General features: G+C 48.2%; 1 protein-coding gene across 1 annotated transcript; it reads left to right on the top strand.

Moving 5' to 3' along the window:
* The first annotated feature begins 2718 nt into the window (after window positions 1-2718).
* On the top strand, window positions 2719-20011 carry pin1 (peptidylprolyl cis/trans isomerase, NIMA-interacting 1). Its single transcript, XM_043694957.2, has 4 exons — window positions 2719-2827; window positions 14368-14568; window positions 17296-17406; window positions 19794-20011. The coding sequence occupies exons 1-4, from the start codon at window positions 2770-2772 to the stop codon at window positions 19901-19903; spliced, it is 480 nt and encodes a 159-aa protein (XP_043550892.1). The 5' UTR covers window positions 2719-2769; the 3' UTR covers window positions 19904-20011.
* Window positions 20012-22140: the final 2129 nt, after the last annotated feature.

Raw genomic sequence — 22140 nt, forward strand, 5'->3', positions numbered from 1 at the left:
GCCTTTGCTGTAAATTCTGTCTTATGATCCTGCTTCACAACCACCTGATGAAGAAGCAGTGCTTCGAAATCTAGTGCTTCCAAATAAAGCTCAAGATGAGAGTGGTGCTGGAAAAGCACAGCAGGTCAGGTAGCATTTGAGGAGCAGGAAAATCGACGTTTCGGGCAAAAGGCCTCCATCAGGACCTGAAGACCTTTCACTTTTGCCCGAAACATCTGTTTTCCTGCTCCTCAGATGCTGCCTGACCTGCTGTGCTTTTTCACCTGGTGTGGTTTGGGAAGGTGGCAAATCGGTGGAACAGAGAAAGTTAATGTCAATTTTTTCTTGTGTCAAAGTTTAAAATCACACAACACTAGTTTATAGAACTGAAAATATGTTGCTGGAAAAAGCGCAGCAGGTCAGGCAGCATCCATCACTAGTTTATAGAAGCCCAAGGAATTGCATGTGCTGGGCGGAGTGTGAGGGGAGTTGAAGTGTTCGGTCACAGAGTGTTGGGGTTGTTCGTGTGTCCTAGAGATGTTCTCTGAAATGTTGGAGTCCTGTCTCCTCAATGTAGAGGAGACCACATCAACAGCAACGGATATATTAGATGATTTGTATGGAAGTACGGATAAATCTCTTTTGGATGTGGGACCTTGGACAGAGTTGAGGGGGGAGGTGCGTGTGCAGGTTTTGCACTTCTCGCGGTGGCTAGGGAAGGTGCCGGGAGTGGAGGGTGGGTTGGTCGGGTGTTTGGACCTAACAAAGGAGTCATGGGGGAATGTCTCTCCAGGATGCAGATAGTGGTGGGGAGGGAAATGTATCCCTGGTGGTGGGGTCTATTTGTAGGTGGCAGAAATGGTGGAGGATGATGTGATGTATCCGGAGATTGGTGGGTTGGAAGGTGAGGACCGGGGGGCGTTCTATCCCTATTGCGATTGGAGGGATGGGGTCAAGGGAGGAGGTACAGGAAGTGGAGGAGATACGCTGGAGGGCATCGTTGACCACATGGGAGGGGAAATTGTAGTCTTTGAAGAAGGGGGCCTGAAATGTTCTATTGTGCATTTGGTCCTCCTGGGAGCTTTTGCGGCGGAGGCGGAGGAATTGGGAATAAGAAACAGCATTTTTACAAGAGGCAGGGTGGGAGGAGGTGTAGTAAAGTTAAGTCTTTCTTCTTCTAGAATGGGTTGCAGGTTTCAGTTTATTAATATGTAAATCCTAGAATTTCTTTTCTGTCACCTTCTCAAATCACACAACACCAGGTTGTAGTCCACAGGTTTATTTGGAAACACTAACTTTCAGAGCACTGCTCCTTCATCAGGTGGTTGTGGAATATAAGATCATAGGACACAGAATGTATTGCAAAACTTTTCACTGTGATGAAAACTTTCAGTGTAACTGAGATTATATATTGAAGAAGAACTGGATTGTTTGTTAAGTCTTCATCTTTTAGAATGGGCATTTACAGAATCTTACATGGATTCATGCAGTTTTTGAGCAAAATAAAATGTAATCCTGCAAATACAAATTCACCCCACAAACTTATATGTGTGTGTGTGCGCGCGCGCTGGGGAAGGGGGTAGGTATGAGTGTGTGTATTTGTATGTGTGTGAGTGTGAGCGTAAAAGGGTATACATGTATGACAGGGTGTATATCTGAGCATATGAGAGAGGTCTGTGAGAGTGTATGGGTCTGCAGCAGTCTGTGTGTGTGTTTGTGCCTGTATGTGTGTGTAAGATTCTGTAAATCCCTTTTTTAGATTAGAATCAGGCTACACACGCAGCCTCACACAAGGCACCTCACACCTTCAGTACATTATCTGGGCCAACATGGCACCTATTGTTAAAGTTCACTCGAGAATGTAACTTTCAGTTCTGGGATTTACAAATGAAAGAACTGAAACCAACATGCCCATTCTAAAAGATGAGCGACTTAACAAACAATCCAAGTCTTTTTCAATATATAATTTCAGTTACATCACACTGTAAACTTTTGCTATAAATTCTGTGTCCTCCGATCTTGGACTCCACAACCACCTGATGAAGGAGCAGAGCTCTGAAAGCTATTGCTTCCAAATAAACCTGTTGGACTATAACCTGGTGTTGTCTCCAAATCGAGATAACTTAAGGTTTTTTAACAAAAGGTGACATCTCAGCTCAGACAATGCATTAAAGATGTGAGGTCAGAATCTGTATAACAATCTTGAGTCAGATTGGTTTTATTTCCAAAGTGGAATTTCCAAAATATTATATGTTTTCACTGCCTTCAGATTGTGGATTTTAGAGCAAAATAGAATGCATCTTGCAAATATAATTCTGCAAATACTTGTGTCGGATTAGGCGGTCCTCTCCTCCATTCCCTGCCCTCCTACACGGACCAATCGGCGTACTGGGATTCTGACGGACATGTATTTTGCGCAATGGGTTCTCAGAACGTCCGAGAGGGCGGAACCAGAGGCGGGCGGCAAGTTCGGTTGCGTGGCACGCAGGAGGCGGGGTGTCACCTTGATTGACATACCTGTAAGCGGCTGATAACGCGCGCCGACATGAAGCGCCCGGTTGACGGCGGAATGAACCAATAGAGGTTAGGAAACAATGAAAGGGGTGGAACCCGAGAGTGACCGACGTCGCTATGAACCAATGGCAGACCGACCTCAGCTCGGCTTGAAACCGAGTGACGTCCATGCCTCCCAATGGCGTCCGGGACTTGCATGGAAGGGCGGGACATCCTCTCCACAATCATGTTCGGTTGGCCCGGTGAGGGCCTCCCGTCTCAGTCGAAGCAGGGACCATGGCCGAGGAGGAGCCGCTACCGCCCGGCTGGGAGAAGCGGATGAGCCGCAAGTCAGGTAGCTGTGGAAATGCAGCATTAAATACGAATCATGGCAGCCGTCCGAAATAACATTGTCCTCTCTCACATGTTTAAACAAGGGGATCCATTGTTAGTGACTGAGTGATAGTGGGGCCTAGCTCGAGACCAACCTCCCGCCCGGGCCTCTCCGCATCCTGGAGGGTGTTCGCGGGTTTTAAACATATATCTACACCTATATATGTTTTTGTATGTGGCAGGCTGGAGGAATGGTTTTGGGGAGAGGGATGTGTTCAAAAGATCGAATTTCCCCCATTTGGCGCCCTGGGAGCGGGGCGAAACCGAAGGGCAGAATGGCCTCCACCATCTGAGCCGCCCCCGGGCTCCATGACACACTCCTCTCCGCGAGGAACCACGCCTCCTGTCCGCATCGCCCCGCCCCTCGGGCACATTGTCCGCATCGTCCCGCCCCCCCGCGCCCATTGTCCGCATCGTCCCGCCCCCCCGCGCCCATTGTCCGCAATGCCCCGCCCCCCCGCGCCCATTGTCCGCATCATCCCGCCCCCCCGCGCCATTGTCCGCAATGCCCCGCCCCCCCGCGCCCATTGTCCGCATCATCCCGCCCCCCCGCGCCCATTGTCCGCAATGCCCCGCCCCCCCGCGCCCATTGTCCGCATCGTCCCGCGCCTTTTGTCCGCATCGCCCCGCCCCCGCGCCGGTTGTCCGCCACGCCTAGCCCCGGCGCACCACCAGCCCCTCCCTCCCCGCCCACTCTCGCCCCCCACCCCCGCCCACTCTTACCCCACCCCCAAACCCCTCCCACTCTCGCCCCACCCCCACTCTCGCCCCAACCCCCGCCCGCTCTCGCCCCACCCCCGCTCTTGCCCCACCCCCACACCCCTCCCGCTCTTGCCCCACCCCCACACCCCTCCCGCTCTTGCCCCACCCCCACACCCCTCCCGCTCTTGCCCCACCCCCACACCCCTCCCGCTCTTGCCCCACCCCCACACACCTCCCACTCTTGCCCCACCCCCACACCCCTCCCACTCTTGCCCCACCCCCCACACCCCTCCCACTCTTGCCCCACCCCCACACCCCTCCCACTCTTGCCCCACCCCCACACCCCTCCCACTCTTGCCCCACCCCCAAACCCCTCCCACTCTTGCCCCACCTCTGCTCTTGCCCCAACCCCACTCTCGCCCCAACCCCCGCCCACTCTCGCCCCAACCCCCGCCCACTCTCGCCCCACCCCCGCTCTTGCCCCACCCCCACACCCCTCCCACTCTTGCCCCACCCCCACACCCCCTTCCACTCTTGCCCCACCCCCACACCCCTTCCACTCTTGCCCCACCCCCACACCCCTTCCACTCTTGCCCCACCCCCACACCCCTTCCACTCTTGCCCCACCCCCACACCCCTTCCACTCTTGCCCCACCCCCACACCCCTTCCACTCTTGCCCCACCCCCACACCCCTTCCACTCTTGCCCCACCCCTTCCACTCTTGCCCCACCCCCACACCCCTCCCACTCTTGCTCCACCCACAAACCCCTCCCACTCTTGCACCACCCACAAACCCCTCCCACTCTCACTACTCTACCCACACACCCCTACCCACACCCATCCCAGCCCTCCTGTTCTCTTGCCTGTCCCACTCCCTCTTCACCCCCCCAACCGCCCCCTCCCTCTCGTTTACCAGCCTCCCCAACACACCTCCCTCTCATCTCGCCCCACATCCCCCCCCCCCCCGTTCCCCTCCCTCTTCCACCCCCCCTTTCCCCTCCCTCTTCCACCCCCCCTTTCCCCTCCCTCTTCCACCCCCCCTTTCCCCTCCCTCTTCCACCCCCCCTTTCCCCTCCCTCTTCCACCCCCCCTTTCCCCTCCCTCTTCCACCCCCCCTTTCCCCTCCCTCTTCCACCCCCCCTTTCCCCTCCCTCTTCACCCCCCCTTTCCCCTCCCTCTTCCACCCCCCCTTTCCCCTCCCTCTTCCACCCCCCTTTCCCCTCCCTCTTCCACCCCCCCTTTCCCCTCCCTCTTCCACCCCCCCTTTCCCCTCCCTCTTCCACCCCCCCTTTCCCCTCCCTCTTCCACCCCCCCTCCGTTCCCCCCCCCCTCCGTTCCCCCCCCCCTCCGTTCCCCCCCCCTCCGTTCCCCCCCCTCCGTTCCCCCCCCCCTCCGTTCCCCCCCCCCCTCCGTTCCCCCCCCCCCTCCGTTCCCCCCCCCCCTCCGTTCCCCCCCCCCCCTCCGTTCCCCCCCCCCCTCCGTTCCCCCCCCCCTCCGTTTCCCCCCCCCCTCCGTTTTCCCCCCCCCTCCGTTTTCCCCCCCCCTCCGTTCCCCCCCCCCTCCGTTCCCCCCCCCCCTCCGTTCCCCCCCCCCCCTCCGTTCCCCCCCCCCTCCGTTCCCCCCCCCCTCCGTTCCCCCCCCCCTCCGTTCCCCCCCCCCTCCGTTCCCCCCCCCCTCCGTTCCCCCCCCCTCCGTTCCCCCCCCCCCTCCGTTCCCCCCCCCCCTCCGTTCCCCCCCCCCCTCCGTTCCCCCCCCCCCTCCGTTCCCCCCCCCCCTCCGTTCCCCCCCCCCTCCGTTCCCCCCCCCCCTCCGTTTCCCCCCCCCCTCCGTTTCCCCCCCCCCTCCGTTTCCCCCCCCCCCCTCCGTTCCCCCCCCCTCCGTTCCCCCCCCCCTCCGTTCCCCCCCCCCTCCGTTCCCCCCCCCCCCCCCATTCCCCCCCCCCCCTCCGTTCCCCCCCCCCTCCGTTCCCCCCCCCCTCCGTCCCCGTTCCCCCCCCCCCCGTTCCCCCCCCCCCTGTTTCCCTCTCCCCCCCCCCGTTTCCCTCTTCCCCCCCCCCCATTTCCCTCCTTCCCGTACCCTTCCTCCTTTTTCCCCCAACTGTGTACCATTAGCTGCCCCTTTCTCTCCTCGTCTCTTCCCAACTGTTCACTCTCCCATTCCTCACCCTTCCCTGAACCATCTCCCCCTCTCCCGAGCAGCACCCTCCCACTCCTCTCGCTCCCCCTTCCTTTCGCCCTCCCCAACCATCCCCCTCCCTCTCCTCTCACCCCCCCAAACGTCCCCCTCCCTCTCCTCTCGCACCCCCCAACGTCCCCCTCCCTCTCCCCTCGCACCCCCCAAAAACGCCCCCCTCCCTCTCCTCTCGCACCCCCCAAAAACGTCCCCCTCCCTCTCCTCTCTCCCCCACCAACCATCCCCCTCCCTCTCCTCTCGCCCCCACCAACCATCCCCCTCCCTCTCCTCTCACCCCCCTCCTTCCGTCCCACTCCCTCTCCTCTCACCCCCCCCATCCATCCCACTCCCTCTCCTCTCGCACCCCCTCATCTGTACCCTCCCTCTTTCGCATCCCTCCATCCGTCCCCCTCCCTCTCCTCTCGCCCCCCCCCATCCGTCCCCCTCCCTCTCCTCTCGCCCCCACATCCGTCCCCCTCCTTCTCCTCTCGCACCTTCCATCCGTCCCCCTCCTTCTCCTCTCGCACCCCTCCATCCGTCCCCCTCCCTCTCCTCTTGTCCCCCTACCTCTCCTCTTACCCGCACCTCCGTCCCCCTCCCTCTCCTCTCAACCCCCCCCAACCATCCCCCTCCCTCTCCTCTTGCACCCCCCCAACCGTCCCCCAACCTCTCTTTTCGCCCAACCCCCAAACGTCCCCCTCCCTCTCCTCTCACGTCCCCATCCGTTCCCCTCCCTCTCCTCTCGCCCTCCCAACCATCCCCCTCCCTCTCCTCTCGCACCCCCCAAACGTCCCCCTCCCTCTCCTCTCGCACACCCCAACGTCCCCCCTCCCTCACCTCTCGCACACCCCAACGTCCCCCTCCCTCACCTCTCGCCCCCCACCCAACAGTCCCCCTCCCTCACCTCTCGCCCCCCACCCAACAGTCCCCCTCCCTCTCCTCTCGCCCCCACCAACCGTCCCCCCTCCCTCTCCTCTCACCCCCCTCCTTCCGTCCCCATCCCACTCCCTCTCCTCTCGCACCCCCTCATCTGTCCCCCTCCCTCTTCTCTCGCATCCCTCCATCTATCCCCCTCCCTCTCCTCTCGCCCTCCCAACCATCCCCCTCCCTCTCCTCTCGCACACCCCAACGTCCCCCTCCCTCACCTCTCGCCCCCCACCCAACAGTCCCCCTCCCTCTCCTCTCGCCCCCACCAACCGTCCCCCTCCCTCTCCTCTCACCCCCCTCCTTCCGTCCCCATCCCACTCCCTCTCCTCTCGCACCCCCTCATCTGTCCCCCTCCCTCTTCTCTCTCATCCCTCCATCTATCCCCCTCCCTCTCCTCTCGCCCTCCCAACCATCCCCCTCCATCTCCTCTCGCAACCCCCCCATTCGTCCCCCTTCCTCTCCCCTCACCCCTCCCAAAATCCCCCTCCCTCTCCTCTCGCCCCTCCCAACCGTGCCCCCAAACCGTCCCCCTCTCTCTCCTCTGCCCCCCCCATCCGCGCCCCCTCCATCTCTTCTCGCGTCGCCCCCCATCTGTCCCCCTCCCTCTCCTCTCGCCCCCAGCAGACAACCCCCTCCGTCTCCTCTCGCCCCCTCCATCCGTCCCCTTTACTCTCCGCTCGCACCCCCATCCGTCCCCCTCCCTCTCCTCTTGCCCCCCCCCATCCGTCCCCCTCCATCTCCTCTCTCACCCCTCCATCCGCCCCCCTCCCTCTCCTCTCCTCCCCCCGCCCATCCGTCCCCCTCCCTCTCTTCTCGCATCGCCCCCCCATCCGCCCCCCTCCCTCTCCTCTCACCCCCAGCAGACGACCCCCTCCCTCTCCTCTCGCCCCCTCCCTCTCCTCTCGCCCCCTCCATCCGTCCCCCTCCCTCTCCTCTCGCCCCCCCGCCCAACCGTCCCCCTCCCTCTCCTCTCGCCCCCCCCGCCCAACCGTCCCCCTCCCTCTCCTCTCGCCCCCCAACCGTCCCCCTCCCTCACCTCTCACCCCCCGCCCAACAGTCCCCCTCCCTCTCCTCTCGCGCTCCCCTATTCCGTCCCCCTCCCTCTCCTCTCGCCCCCCCCCATCCGTCCCCCTCCCTCTCCTCTTGAACCCCCCATCCGTTCCCCCTCCCTCTGCTCTCGCACCCCCCCCCCCCATCCGTCTCGCAACCCCCCCCCACCCCACCGGCCCCTCCCTCTCCTCTTGCAACCCTCCCCACCGGTCCCTCCCTCTCCTCTCGCAACCCCCCCACCGGCCCTTCCCTCTCCTCTCGCCCTCCTCACCACCACCATCCCCTTCCTCTCCTCTTGCCCCCCACAACCGTTCCCTTCCCTTTCCTCTCCTTCCCTCCCCTCCCCCATCCGTTCCTGTAATTGTTTGTGCCATCACTCCTGCTGCCGTGAGATTTTCCAAACACTGGGCGCGAGCCATACTTTATATAAATTCTACAATTAAACGTACCATAACATTAGGAAGCGCTACCACTTTTATCATGCTTTTGCTGATTGCTTGAATTGGTTATCCCTGGATAGTGATTCTGCAAATTGTGGAAATGGTCATCCTTTATCAAACTCCTCACAATTTTTAACTGAGTTCAGGTTCCATCTAGCATTTTCTGTGTTAAGTCTGCCTTGTGATGTCTTGTTTTCTTCCCTTCCACATTTCTCTGGCTGTAGTTTTCCATTTATATTTTGAAGCTTTGCAGTTACTATGACAACAAGGATGCAGAGTCGAAGTGATTTCATGCCTCCAACCCACCCACTCAAAAGTTGTCTTGTATAATGTACCATTCGAAATGTTGAGAGATTAGATGTTTGTCAGACAGGGGAATGCTGAAACAGGTGCTTTCAACCAATCTGACTAACCCCTTACTATCTCTTCTTCCACTCTGTTACCAACTACTCAGAACACAAATTGAAATTGCTCTCTTCTTTGTGAATTCTGGCTTTCTCTGACCGTGAAAATTGAGAAAAAGGTTCTCTACAACTTTACTTTGATTTTATCTGCCTTAGTTGAAGTCTCATCAGCATTATGTTGTTGAATATGACCAAATCTCTTTTCCAAGCTACTTTCCTTTCCCCCATCCTCCCAAAACAAAAATTGTTATTCTGTTTGTAGGGTTCACGGAAGCGGAAGTCCACTGTTTTTCTTTCCTGTTCAGTTAACTCAGCCTTGAAGACAATAGAAAATGCACCCGTTCCACACATTTGCAACCTTACCTAGAACTGTGTGGTTTGATGGTCCAGAACTTGGGTATTGCTGAAAAGAGGCATATTCTGTGAAAGCTTTTTGACTTGCACTCATCAGGACAGTGTGCAAGAAATACATGTAAAGGACAGGCAACTATTATACTTTAGAGTATAGGTTTGCTCGCTGAGCTGTAGGTTTGCTATCCAGATGTTTCATTACCTGGCTAGGTAACATCATCAGTGGCGACCTCCAAGTGAAGCGAAGCTGTTGTCTCCTGCTTTCTATTTATGAGTTTGTCCTGGATGGGGTTCCTGGGGTTTGTGGCGATGTCATTTCCTGTTCGTTTTCTTGCGGATACTCAAAAAATACAGTCCGCAGATTCCTCAAGAACAAACCACGACAAGCAGACCAAACACAGCCAGGAACCCTAACCACCTTAACATACATCAAAGAAGTTTCAGAAATGAAAGCCAGACTACTACGACCCCTTGGAATCCTAGTAGCACACAAACCCACCAACACTCTCAAACAAAAACTAACAAACTTAAAAGACCCAGTACAACCCATGGACAAAACCAACGTCATCTACAAAATTCCATGCAAGGACTGCCACAAACACTACGTAGGACAAACAGGAAGAAAGTTAGCCACGAGGATACATGAACATTAGCTAGCCATAAAAAAGACACTACCCTTTCTCCCTCGTAGCCCTACACACGGATTAAAAAAACCACCATTTCGACTGGGACAACCCATCTATCCGAGAACAGGCTAAGCAAAGACATGCCAGAGAATTCCTAGAGGCCTGGCATTCCAACCACAGCGCCATAAACAAACACATAGATCTAGATACCATCTATCAACCCCTCAGAAAACGAACAGGAAATGACATCACCACAAACCCCAGGAACCCCATCCAGGACAAACTTATAAATAGAAAACAGGAGACAACAGCTTCGCTTCACTTGGAGGTTGCCACTGATGATGTTACCTAGCCAGGTAATGAAACATCTGGATATCAAACCTTCATCCTAAACCTCAACCTGAGCTACAAACCTTCACATACCTGCAAAAAACTATTATACTGCCTGAGAAGACTGCTGACTGGTTGGCAATATGGGCGCATCTGCATGGTTGTTAATTTTCTAGCTGAATCACTGGGGTAGATTTGGTACATTTAAGATCCTGCTGAAGATAGATGCTGCCAAGTACCTGCAATCTTTTGAATTATTCAAAATAAGGTAGCCCCATTAAACATGTTTCTCGTGGTTCATGACTGGAAGTACTAAAGTGCTAGATCTTACTCTTAGTTAGTGAAACTGCCCTGTGACCTTCATCTGAGAATAAAATAATGAGTGTTAATGATGATATTGCTGAATGATATCTTAGTCTTTGAAGTAATTGTTCTTATGCTGGAGATCACAAAGGAAGAACAATTGAACTTTTCAATAATGATCTTTCTTTCAAAGCTACTGACCTGAAACATTAACTTATCTGTTTCTCCACAGGGTCCTGCCTGACCCAAATGTATTCCAGAACTTTCTATTATTATGAAAATCTCAGCCTATTGCAGTTGTAATCTTAACCTGGCTTTAATTATTTCAACACATTTGACTATAAATGAGTGATGAATGGACGTGCCTTTTTGCATTTTGAATTCATTGCTTAATATTATGGTTCACTCATTTGTCTTGTGGGTTTCCACTTCTGTTCTCTAATCTTTTCAGCTATTCGCCCAGACATTTTTAAAGCTGGTTGGAATATTAATTTGAATTCATGTAATATAGTCGTGTTTTGCAACTAATAGACAACTCTAATCAGATCGTAACTTCACTGATGCCTTTCTTCTTGGGCAACAATCTAGATAAGTCTCCAGTTCAAGTTCAGGCTAAGGCAGTATAAAGATGTTGCCATCGAGATCTATTTTGCTTTGCCCAGAGTGTAACTTTAAAATTACAAAGTGTATATATGGAAGATGTATTTCCTGACATTGTAAGGTGCTCTTTCCCTTTCTTCACTCAGTGGGCATGCATTTCAGTAGCAGAGTTTTATTAGCTTTGAGTCTAGGCTCTGCATGAAAATACTCATTCTCCACAAGTATTAAAATGGTCCCCAGGAAAACCATATTGGATTATATGGCCAGATTCACAGCACAGGGAATTGTCTATTAAAGCAGCTGAAATTGCAACCTGGAAGCTAGAAATGAGCTCCAGTAGCTTTACAATGTCAAATATATCAAAAATTTTAATTTTGTCATTGTGAAAGATGCTGTGAAGTACATGCCTGGTATTATTGCTATAATCTGTTGATAGACTTTTTGTCATAAGCCTGGCTGAGGACTTTATAATTGGTTTTAAAATTTATATATCACTTTCCCATGACCTTGGGTGAAAACATCAAGGTACATTGATAATCTGTTCTCTAAGACTGTCATGGGCTCTTAGATTGCATGGTAATAGGTATGGTGGAATAATTTCATAGTGTTTGTCGGAATATTGATTTGATTTGTTATGTGAACTTTAGTTCCTTTTGTGTTTGCTCATTTCTTACTTTGTGGCTTTTATCCAAAAAGTGCCCAGTGGTGCCAATTTGTTGTCTGCGTGTTTAACAAGTGGAAATTTTGTGCAATCTAGCTTTCATTTAACAGGGAGGAGAGAACACGTAAATCTAAACTGAAATCCTGGCACTTCCTCCCTAACGGTATTGTGGTTGCACCTGTATACAGGGACTGCAGTGATAAGCCACTACCACCACCTTAAGGGCAATTAGGGATGGGCAGACAAATGAGTCCAGCTTGTGATGCTCATCCCGTGAATCAGTACCAAAGGAATTGCAAAAATACCGCTCTAAGGAAGGTGATTTGTCTCTCACGCTTCAATGGAATTAAGTTGCTGCTGGGAAGGACCAGGTAGTGCAGTCCAGACTGATTCTTAGGGAATGTGGGATCCTTGGAATTCCCTGCCCCAAAGGGTTTGGTGGCTCAGTCATTGGGAGAGTTCAAGACTCAGATTGCTAAATCTCTAAATGTATAAAGGGGTACGATGATACATCAGGAAAAAGCTGTGAATGGAGAAGATCACCATGATCACACTGGCAGAGCAGGGGCCAAAGATTCCTGCTCCTGTGTTTTTCATTCATGAGAAAAGCACTTTCAAAAAGTGCAAATATAGGCATGACAATGTCTGGACTATGCAGTGAAAATTAAAAATATAGTTCATGAAAGTTGAAGGTACCACATGATGACAAGTTGTATTGATGTCTGTTTAATGCAAATTTATTGATAAAATTATTAAAAACTGAAATCCTGGCACTTCCTCCCTAACAGCACACTGTTTGGCTCTGCGCCACATGGACTGCAGTGACTATAGCAGAGCAAAGTAACATGTATATAGTTTCATATAGCATAAGTTCTAAAACAGTAATATTTCAGAAGTCTGAGTCCATGATGGGGTCTCTTAGATTCACCCTGTAAGTTGTAAATGGCAGTGTGAACACAGGGCTCCAAACTGGACATTAGATTAGATTAGATTACTTACAGTGTGGAAACAGGCCCTTCGGCCCAACAAGTCCACACCGACCCGCCGAAGCGTAACCCACCTATAGCCCTACATTTACCCCTTTTAACCTAACACTACGGGCAATTTAGCATAGCCAATTCACCTGACCCGCACATCTTTGTGACTGTGGGAGGAAACCGGAGCACCCGGAGGAAACCCACGCAGACACGGGGAGAATGTGCAAACTCCACACAGTCAGTCGCCTGAGTCGGGAATTGAACCCGGGTCTCTGGCGCTGTGAGGCAGCAGTGCTAACCACTGTGCCACCGTGCCGCCCAAATACTTGTTCTGTCCAGCCTTCACTGTTAATTGCAACACTCACTCTAGATTGCTTCCTGCGATGAAGTACCAGAAACCTCTGCATGTAAACAACTTCGGCAACACACCCTAGCTGAACACTCAAGTCTTGATTTAATTAGGATCACTTGCAGTCTAGTGAATGTAGGAAGGCAAAGGAGATGTTAGAATAGTATTATCTTCTAAAAGAGATCCTTTGTCCCTTGCCTTACTAAAAGTCCATATAGAATTTCCAATGATCTACAATAAGTTTTGTCCTAAAGATGAAATTGTCTAATCGTTCAAATTGTTAAGAATGAAGAATAAGATCCTATGAATAAGAGGGCTATAGTACCAAATTCCTTAACAACTGAAATTGGAATTCCTTACTCATGTCAAGGAAGCTCTATGTCAGGTTTGAATATTGTTCTGTGATGGCTGCCAGGATTAAGTTTACAGTTGATCTGTACAGCGGCTGCAGTCTTTACACTGGATAGAAGCAGACTTCTGTGAATGATCTCCAAGACCAGCAAAGGAAAAAAAAGCTTAATTAGGCACCAAATACGTTATTGACTATCAACAACTGTAGATTTCTGCAGGTATCATTTATATTTAATATCTTATGAATATATCTCAATGCTGCAACATTGAGTGATTCAGCATTGCATTATTAATTCCTAATGTTTTTGTGTGTCGTTTCTGTAATTTTATGGTTTCATATTTAATAATTTGAAGAAATGGCTGCAAAGATTTGATGCCACAAATGCTGTCTGTGCAATTACCCATACTGTAGTTGCATGTACAGTTGGTTCTGCTACAATGTAGTTGTTCTATTCTTGTGCAACACTGTTAAAAGAAAATTACATAATTGTAGCACTACTTGAATTAATGGGGCCAGAATCATGTTATAACCAATACTCGCTTTAAATGTTTGTGCTATAGAAAGTGTTCCCAGTTCATCAATCATGTCAGTGAATTTGCATTAATGAAATGCATGTTATAGCAGAATGCATATGGCAAATGATGGAATAACGTAAGATAAGCTATGGCATCCAGCCCTGCTGAATGCTCTCTTTCAACATGCTTTTGGGGTTGTCCATTCTTTGGTTTTAGCCAGGGCACAGTGGTAACACTATCTCGTCAAAGCCAAGTTTGGGAATTCAAGCTCTGGAATAAGGATGTAACTGCAGTATCTAGGCTGATGCTGAAATTGAGTGCACTGTTGGAAATGTCTTTGCTGAAATTATTGAATAATGTTCCATCTGCCATCTTGTGACAGTCAATTCTAGCAACATGACTGTGTCTTGGCCAATGTTCATCCATCTAGCTGCATTGCTTTTGATAAACTTTTAAAAATCCAGTTGTAATCTTATTTTTCTAATGCCATGCTTTTGCATTTCTTTCAAAATGTAGCCATTGCTGTATTGTAAGTATTCAAGTTGTTGTAATGTGAATTTTGGAAGTGAATGATGTGGCAGCAACCCATGGAACTGCATCTGAGACTTCAGAATCCTTCTCCCCATTTCTTCAGGAGTGGAGTAAGGAAGGAGAAACTATTTAAGTCAGGTTCTGCAAGGTGTGTTCTTGATTGATTAGCTTGCGTTGATGTCTCAAATGGCATTTAATGTTTCTTTTGCAGGTCGCATTTACTTCTTCAATCATACAACTAATCGGAGTCAATGGGAGCGTCCAAAAGCTGGGGGGAATTACAGTTCTGGTGAGCCTGACAGAGTTCGCTGTTCCCACCTGTTAGTGAAGCACAACCAGTCACGCAGACCTTCTTCATGGAGACAGGAGGAGATCACACGCAGCAAAGAGGAGGCACTAGAGACATTAAATGGTAAATTTAATGTGCACCTTTCCAAAAGCACAAAAGACTCTTTTTGTACTGTTAAAACGTCTTACTGGTACAGAAGAGGAGAACATAAATGTGTTTGAAATAGCTGCATAGAGACCAGCATCCCTGTGACCAAGTCCCCCTTTATTTACACGTGCACAGTACTTAGGCTCTGACCAGCCAGTTCCAAGCCATTCCCTAGACTTGGGAGACCTTCTGAATCTCCCTTTTTATATCTGTCATCCAGGGCCCCGGATTGTCTGAGTTCAACAACCCCAATCAAGGATATCATAAAGATCCACCTGGCCCTTGTTCCAATCACTACCATGCTTGTTTTAGTTCAGAACGGTTTTTGAGGTTTTATAACAAAGACAGTTTTTGTGGAAATGTCAATGGGCTAGTATTTCAGAGGTGAAGGCTGATTGCTCTCACGACAGGGATTCAAATCACAGAGTGAGAGTTGAAGGAAACTAAACTCAATAAAACTGAGATTAAAAACAACACTCTATAATGATGATCATGACAACTATCATTGGATTGTTGTAAAAACCTTTTCGATTCATTAATGTGCTTTTTTAGCGAAGGAAATCTGTTGTCCATAACTGGTCTGGCTTACATGTGACTCTGCGCCCACAGCAATGTACAGAACGAATACCTGAAATAGCTTAGCAAGTCATTCCATCCGAGGACTATGAGGGATTAGCAACAAATGCTGGCCTGACCATTCATGTCACTGTCCCTTGAAAGTATAACATAAATCAAAGATTTAAACTAATTTTGAATTTTGATTTTTATTTACTTGAATATAGTATATTTACTAGTGCACCAAGTTGCAAACAAATTGTAATAGTGACTGTAATTGCATGTGAATTTCTTATTTTAAATATAATACATAACCTCCACTTTTGGGTTATTCTCAAGCTCACTGGCCCAAGATAGTTGAGAGAGCTCCCCTTAATGTATCAGTGTTACTCTGCAACTAGGCACAAGGAAGGTATGTGCAAGTTCTTAGGGATGATTGATCTTCTAATGGACCTCAACCCCTGTCCTCAGTAAAACTTGGTATTTGCAAGACTCTCCTGTATGTCAGTTCTAGTGAGGTGAGGAACTTGCTGCACATGATTCTAGGTGAAGCATTGGGATTTTGAGATGGCGTGATTTGTATTGTCTTGGTGATTGAGAACTGTCTGTTTTTCTTCTGTTTTGCTATCACAGAGGAGACTTTGTTCTGGAATTGGTTAAACATTACAGAACTAATAGAATGTCTAGTTTGTACCAATGTTACTTTAAAGATCTGACATGCAGAGGTATTTATTCCTGCCATGCACAGCGACTGGTAACTTTGGCATAGCATTAACCCAAATGTAAATTGGTGGGAAAGAAAATATTTTTGTGGATCATACATGTAGAAGCAAGTTAGAAATGCATAAGTTAATATCAGAATATTTGGAGAAATAGTGGGCTCTGACATTTTATTCTTTCATCAGAATCTAGGTCTACCTTTAGCGAATATTTTTATTTGTAATCTCTGTTGTCAGTTGCTGCCTGATCTCTATGTTTCCAGGAATTCTGTTCTTACTGTACAGAACACTTAGGTTTAACTCAAAATATATAATCACCTTTTCTGAATGAGTTGGTGGAGGTTGAATAGATGGTGTATGATGGAACATTTGAGTGTGAGTGAACTAGCATAGTGTGAAATGGTGTTAACTTCTCACATGCCCAAGTTGTTAATTTCAGCAATGCTGTGTGGAAGAACTGTAGTGTGCAAACTGGGCACTTACGAATGAAATTCTGCTTGTGATAGACGTTGAGTTCATGACAAGGTATGCACTAATGTGGGCGTGCCATCTGTCAATGTGAAACTTGAGAGATTTTGTTTTAGATTCCCTACAGTGTGGAAACGGGCCATTTGGCCCAACAAGTCCACACCGACCCTCCAAAGAGCAACCCACCCAGATCAATCTCCCTCTGACTGATGTACCTAACATTAATGGGCTTGTATCTCCACTGGAGTTTCCACATATGGTAGCCCACCCGTACCCGCAGGGGATACATTCCAAGACCTACCGCGGAAGCCTGAAACCGCGGATTGGAGCAAACCCATTCATTTCAATGGGAAACTTTACCTCCCCAGCAGCCCCCAGTTCTAGAATGTTCCCTATAATATGTTCGGACTGCGGAAAATGATTCCGTGGATACGATGGTCGCCCTGTATCTCCTTATTTGAGTTAGTATCGTGTACAGAGTAACTATCAGATTACATGTTGATGTTCTGCACCATCGGACTTTGGGTTTAAGAAAGAATTCCTGAAGCCTGATAGTGGATATGGGGATACAACGTGCAGTAATTATGAGCCTACATTTCTTTCTTTACAAGCTGCTGGTTCCAATCCAGTTACCTTCGGTGCTTTCCATAAATATTAATATTCCAACCTTTCAACCTATTTTAGGACATGGAGATGATACTTTGGAATAAGAATCATATTCAGGTTAAAAGTTAATTAATTCCCCTCTCATCTCAATTACAGCAAGGATGACATTTAACTGACACTTAAACTGTCAGACATTTAAGTGATTTGTTTTTATAAGTTGCCTACATGATCTTAACTGGTTCAAGTCACATCTTCTGTATGCATCCAGAAAATGTTGACCCAGTTTGTAACCAATTGTTAATCTCTCTCTCTCTCTCTCTCTCTCTCTCTCTCTCTCTCTCTCTCTCTCTCACAGAATATATCCAAATGATCAAATCTGGAGATGCAACATTTGAACACTTAGCATCGAAATACAGTGATTGCAGCTCAGCAAAGGAAGGGGGTGATCTGGGCTATTTTGGCAAAGGTAAGATATGATCCATTCCATCACTAATAAAGCTGGGCTATCTTTTTGTTAAAAAAAATTTCTTTTCAATTGTATTGTTAAGCAGCCTCCAGTGGGTTAAGTGTTCTGTATTGTGCCAGCATGACAACGATAATATCTTATAATGCTAGATTCCAATTCAGGAGCATCAAATTCAAGGAGGGTGTTTTCTCAAATGTGATTGCATGTGGTTAGCAGCCCTCGACCTCCTGTCTTGAATAGTCAAAACCCCTCTTTTTCCAGCACCTACACAATGATTACTTTGTGTCACTGAATTTCGAACAAACTGGCTGCTACCTTTTCCTTAATAAATAAAGTTTTAAAGTAAAAGAAAGTTATTGCAGCCAGCCTCGAGGAGCTTTATTAAGATGGCACTTTTGAAGAATCTGTGGGCTATTTAATCTAGACAGATTGAATTACTACTTTTTTTTTTGCTGTTCTCCCCTCTTGGCAACTTCCAGTGCACTGTTCCAGCATCATGAACAAACTTGGTCCTTTGAGTCATAGAGTTGTACAACATGGAAATACACCCTTAGTTTCAACTCTTCCATGCTGACCAGATATCCTAAATTAATCAAATCCCAGTATTTAGCTCAAATCCCTTTAACTCCTTCCTATTCATATACCCAATCCAGGTGCCTTTTAAATGTTGTAATTGTACCAGCCTCCATCACTCCCTCTGGCAGCTCATTCCATTCAAGGACCATCCTCTGCTTGGAAAAAAGTCTTCCCAGAGTGTGCACATCCTATATATCTATTTTCTTTCATAATGCACGTGTAGCTGTGATGCAGGCAAAAGCATTAGGGATATTTTCAATGAGGACCTAGAAGTGTAAAACGAGTGTATGTTAGTATTTTGGGTTTATGTTGGCCCAGCCAATTATGCTTTTGGTAGTTGGAGCAGTTAAACTTATTTCATGCTGTTTCTTTGCCCAACATTCCCCCCACTGTCCCTCCCATCCATACACAATGCATACTTCTCTCCCACAGCACTACTTTTCTATCCTGTGCTGCCTGGTTGAAATTGCTTCTGGTTCTCTGCCTCACCCTCTTTCCTCCTTCCCACCCCCTCCTCCCCTAATTGGTTAGGAGCAGTTGGAAAGTCTACAGCTTCACAATAGTATTGTTGCACACCATTACCTTTCAGCTACTCCACATTATTAACTGGTCAGGCACCCTACCTGCTGTCCAATAGTGGATAAGCAGCAATTGCATCCCATCCAGTATTGGGAAGAATAAAGTCAATGTCTTTGTTCTCCCCTACAAACCCATGTTTCCTGGTTGCTGACCATCTCTCTTTCAGCCAATGAAATTTGAGCCAGAGTGCTCACTCAGCCTTTGTGTCACATTTGACCATGAGGTAAACTTCAATTATAACAGAGCTGAAAATGTGTTGCTGGAAAAGCACAGCAGGTCAGGCAGCATCCAAGGAGCAGGAGAATCGACGTTTCGGGCATGAGCCCTTCCTCAGGATGCTCCTTGGATGCTGCCTGACCTGCTGCGCTTTTCCAGCAACACATTTTCAGCTCTGATCTTCAGCATCTGCAGTCCTCACTTTCTCCTTCAATTATAACAGAACCTGTACTTCCTATAGAGGTGGAAATGGGCAGTCTTATTGTTGTAATTCTGTCCTCAGCTAACCTACATTGGCTCTCAATTAAGCAGCACCTCAGTTTTAAAATTCTCATTGTTTCTAAACCTCTACTAGCCTCATTGATTCCTACCTCTGCCATCTCTCCCAGCCCTGTAACCTGCCAAGATATCTGCACTACTTTAAGTTTGCCACCTTAGGCAAACTTGACTGTTTACATCGTTATCGAGTGTGGCGCTGGAAAAGCACAGCAGGTCAGGCAGCATCCGACGATCAGGAGAATTGACATTTCGGGCATAAGCCATTCATCAGGAATCATGCCTGAAATGTCGATTCGGCTGCTCCTCGGGTACTGCCTGACCTGCTGTGCTTTTCCAGCAGCACACTCTCGATTCTGATCTCCAGCATCTGCAATCCTCACTTTCTCCCAGTTTATATTGTTATGTTTGAGAGAAAGCACACTGCTTTCATACAGGTAAGGATGCTTTTGCAGACCTTTGGAACAGGGCTTCTCAAGTGGAGGTTACAAGCTGTGAGGCAGTAATTGTCACTGTGAGCTCTGACCAATTTACAACAGCTGTCTTACTCTCCAGAACTTCTCACTGAGGGGTTGTGACAATTTTCAAGCTTTGAAATGGGGCCACAGAATGAGTAAGTTTGGGAAGCACTGTCTTAGACCTTGCTGTGTCTGTATTTTTTAATATGAAAGGCTCACAGCTGGAAAAGGGCATACATTGTCTCTACTGCATTTATTTTATTGTCTTTGCTTGCATTACAGGCCAAATGCAGAGACCTTTTGAAGAAGCCACATACTCCCTGAAAATTGGAGAGATGAGTAACCCAGTATTTACAGATTCTGGTATTCATATCATCCTCCGTACTGCTTAAAGTGCCTCCTTTTGTTTTGTCTTTGCAAAGTGAATAACAGCCACTATTGAAGACCCTGGTGAAAACCACTCCTGTCACATTCTAATAAATATCTTGTTCTCCCCAGTATTTAATAACTTTGTCTTTAGCCATTGTCCAACGCTCTTGCAGGCACTTAAGACAGAGGGAAAGAACTGGTCTTAATAGTTATAGAAACAGAACGTTTAAAATATCACTGTCTCTTCACAACAACTCAACTGTTGGTTCGGTGTATAGGATGACATGCAGTTAGTGCCAGACTGAGCTGTAATTGCTTTTACACTGTTGTAGCGCTTCTGCCATGCATTGTGTTAAAAGAGACTGTTTGAATTTTATTGGAGTAACGCAGGCATAATTTCCACAAAATTTGTTTATTTTCCCAATGCAGAGAAATTTTGGGATAGATTATCATTTCAGATCTTCATGCAGCATTGCTTGACTTGTGATCAGATTGCACTAATACACAAGCTGTTTGATTGTATAACTGTTTGAAATCTTATGGTGGCAGTAGCATTCATTAAAAAGTTTGGTTGGTAGTTAGCAGCAGTGCCCTCCATCACCTCCAGAAAAATGCACAAGCCCTCAGCATGTAGGGAATGTTTTAGATCACCCTAAGTTTTGGTTGGCTCTTTGATTCCCAACAGTTCTGCTGTTCTTGTAGCCATTTCAAGTCTCCTGTTTGACAGCAGTTCTCTTTGTAAGTGCATTTTTCCACTGACCATTCCTTCCACAAGGTACTGCTGGAAACACAACCCTGAGAAGTAATTGTCAAGATCTGAACTACTGGTGAGAAACTATGAACTGAATAACTTTATTAATTTCTGTTGCTTATGGTTCCTTCCAGCTGGTATACTTGTCTTTATTTCTTTTCAACAGTTCAAAGCGCATTGAAGGTGCGCTCAACTGCAAAAAGAAACTGAGGTTATGGGAAATGTAAGGTTATTATTTGTCTGGCTTTAATTCAAAATATTAAAGAGATTCTCCACAACACAGCTTGAGTTTTCAATTTGTTGTTTGAAGCAGCTGTTTATGCCTTGATCTGTTGTGAATGGCCAATGGCAAGTGCCTTAGAGTCGGATTTCAGTATTCCTGGAGGAGGAGCACATGAAGCCTCTCCATTTTTTTGACTTCTGCTCACTGGTCCCTGATGCAATTTGCCGAAGCTTGCATTTCATACAAGGGCAATATCACAATGAGCTGTGATATCCTCCATATTGGGGTCACCAATATAGTTGGAGAAATGGTGTAGGAGTAATTTTGCTGGACTGGTAGCCCAGACTAATGGTACAGGGGAGAGGAGGGGGGGACCTCTGGTTCATATCCCACCACAGCTGTTGGTGGCATTCTGAAACATTCAATTAATAAAATCCACCACTCAAAGTTAGTCTTCGTACAGACCATCAAGCTATCATGATTATTGTAAAACCCATCTGGTTCACTGAATGCCTTTGGGTAAGAAAATCTCCAGTCTTACCGGGGTTGGCCTAGGTCTAACTCCAGACCCATTGCAATGTGGTTCAGTCTTAACCATTTGAAATGATGTGACAACCACTCAGGACAGTGACAAATAGAGATGGGCCACAGATGCTGGTCTTTTCACTGACATCTATAGCTCATGAAAGATTAAGATGAAAATCCTAATGCTTATAAAAGATCATTGGTGTTAGGAAAAAAACCCTGAAGAATGTACAAAGTTGGTGAAATTAGAGTTGCAATAATGATTTGGTGAGCTTGGTCACTTTTGTCATTTTGTTCTAAAAGAGTAAATGTAGTGACCATTTTGTATCACAATTGGGCCCAGCCAGCAAGAGAATGTGCTTCAGTACTTTTACTACGCTGTTTCCCCCTCCTAATTACCATTTAAATATTCCCATTTATTGGAGTGGGTAGTAGGACATTTACATTAAAATAATGTAGAAACTCTCTTTGAAGGGGATGGCTGTTATAGCAGTTCCAAGGGCTTTGATCAACCCATCAATACCTTGCCCAAGTAGACTCCATTTCATTCAATGTGCTGCAGCTGAAGTTAGGTTCTTGACTCACTTTCTGTTAATGCTTCACCCTGAGCTGTTTTTTCCTTGGCAACTTTGGCCAGTGTTGGTTTTCCATTGCTATCCATTTTCAGACAGGGCAAGAGGCCGGTCGTAAGCCAAAATTAAGCAGAATAGGTGTTGTACCCAAGCTGTTAGCATTATTCTGAAAGAAGTATACAATCCCGT

The sequence above is a fragment of the Chiloscyllium plagiosum genome, unplaced genomic scaffold, assembly GCF_037043375.1.
Source record: "Chiloscyllium plagiosum isolate Xiang-an unplaced genomic scaffold, Cpla_swu_hap1 HiC_scaffold_45, whole genome shotgun sequence".
In the NCBI taxonomy this organism is placed as follows: Eukaryota; Metazoa; Chordata; class Chondrichthyes; order Orectolobiformes; family Hemiscylliidae; genus Chiloscyllium; species Chiloscyllium plagiosum.

What these genes read in the sequence shown, in the direction of transcription:
- pin1 (XM_043694957.2), top strand. Translation starts at nt 2,770, where the DNA reads ATGGCCGAGGAGGAGCCGCTACCGCCCGGCTGGGAGAAGCGGATGAGC. An exon ending in GCGGATGAGCCGCAAGTCAG is followed by an intron (nt 2,828 to 14,367) that starts GTAGCTGTGGAA and finishes TTTCTTTTGCAG; the next exon opens with GTCGCATTTACTTCTTCAAT. An exon ending in TCTGGGCTATTTTGGCAAAG is followed by an intron (nt 17,407 to 19,793) that starts GTAAGATATGAT and finishes CTTGCATTACAG; the next exon opens with GCCAAATGCAGAGACCTTTT.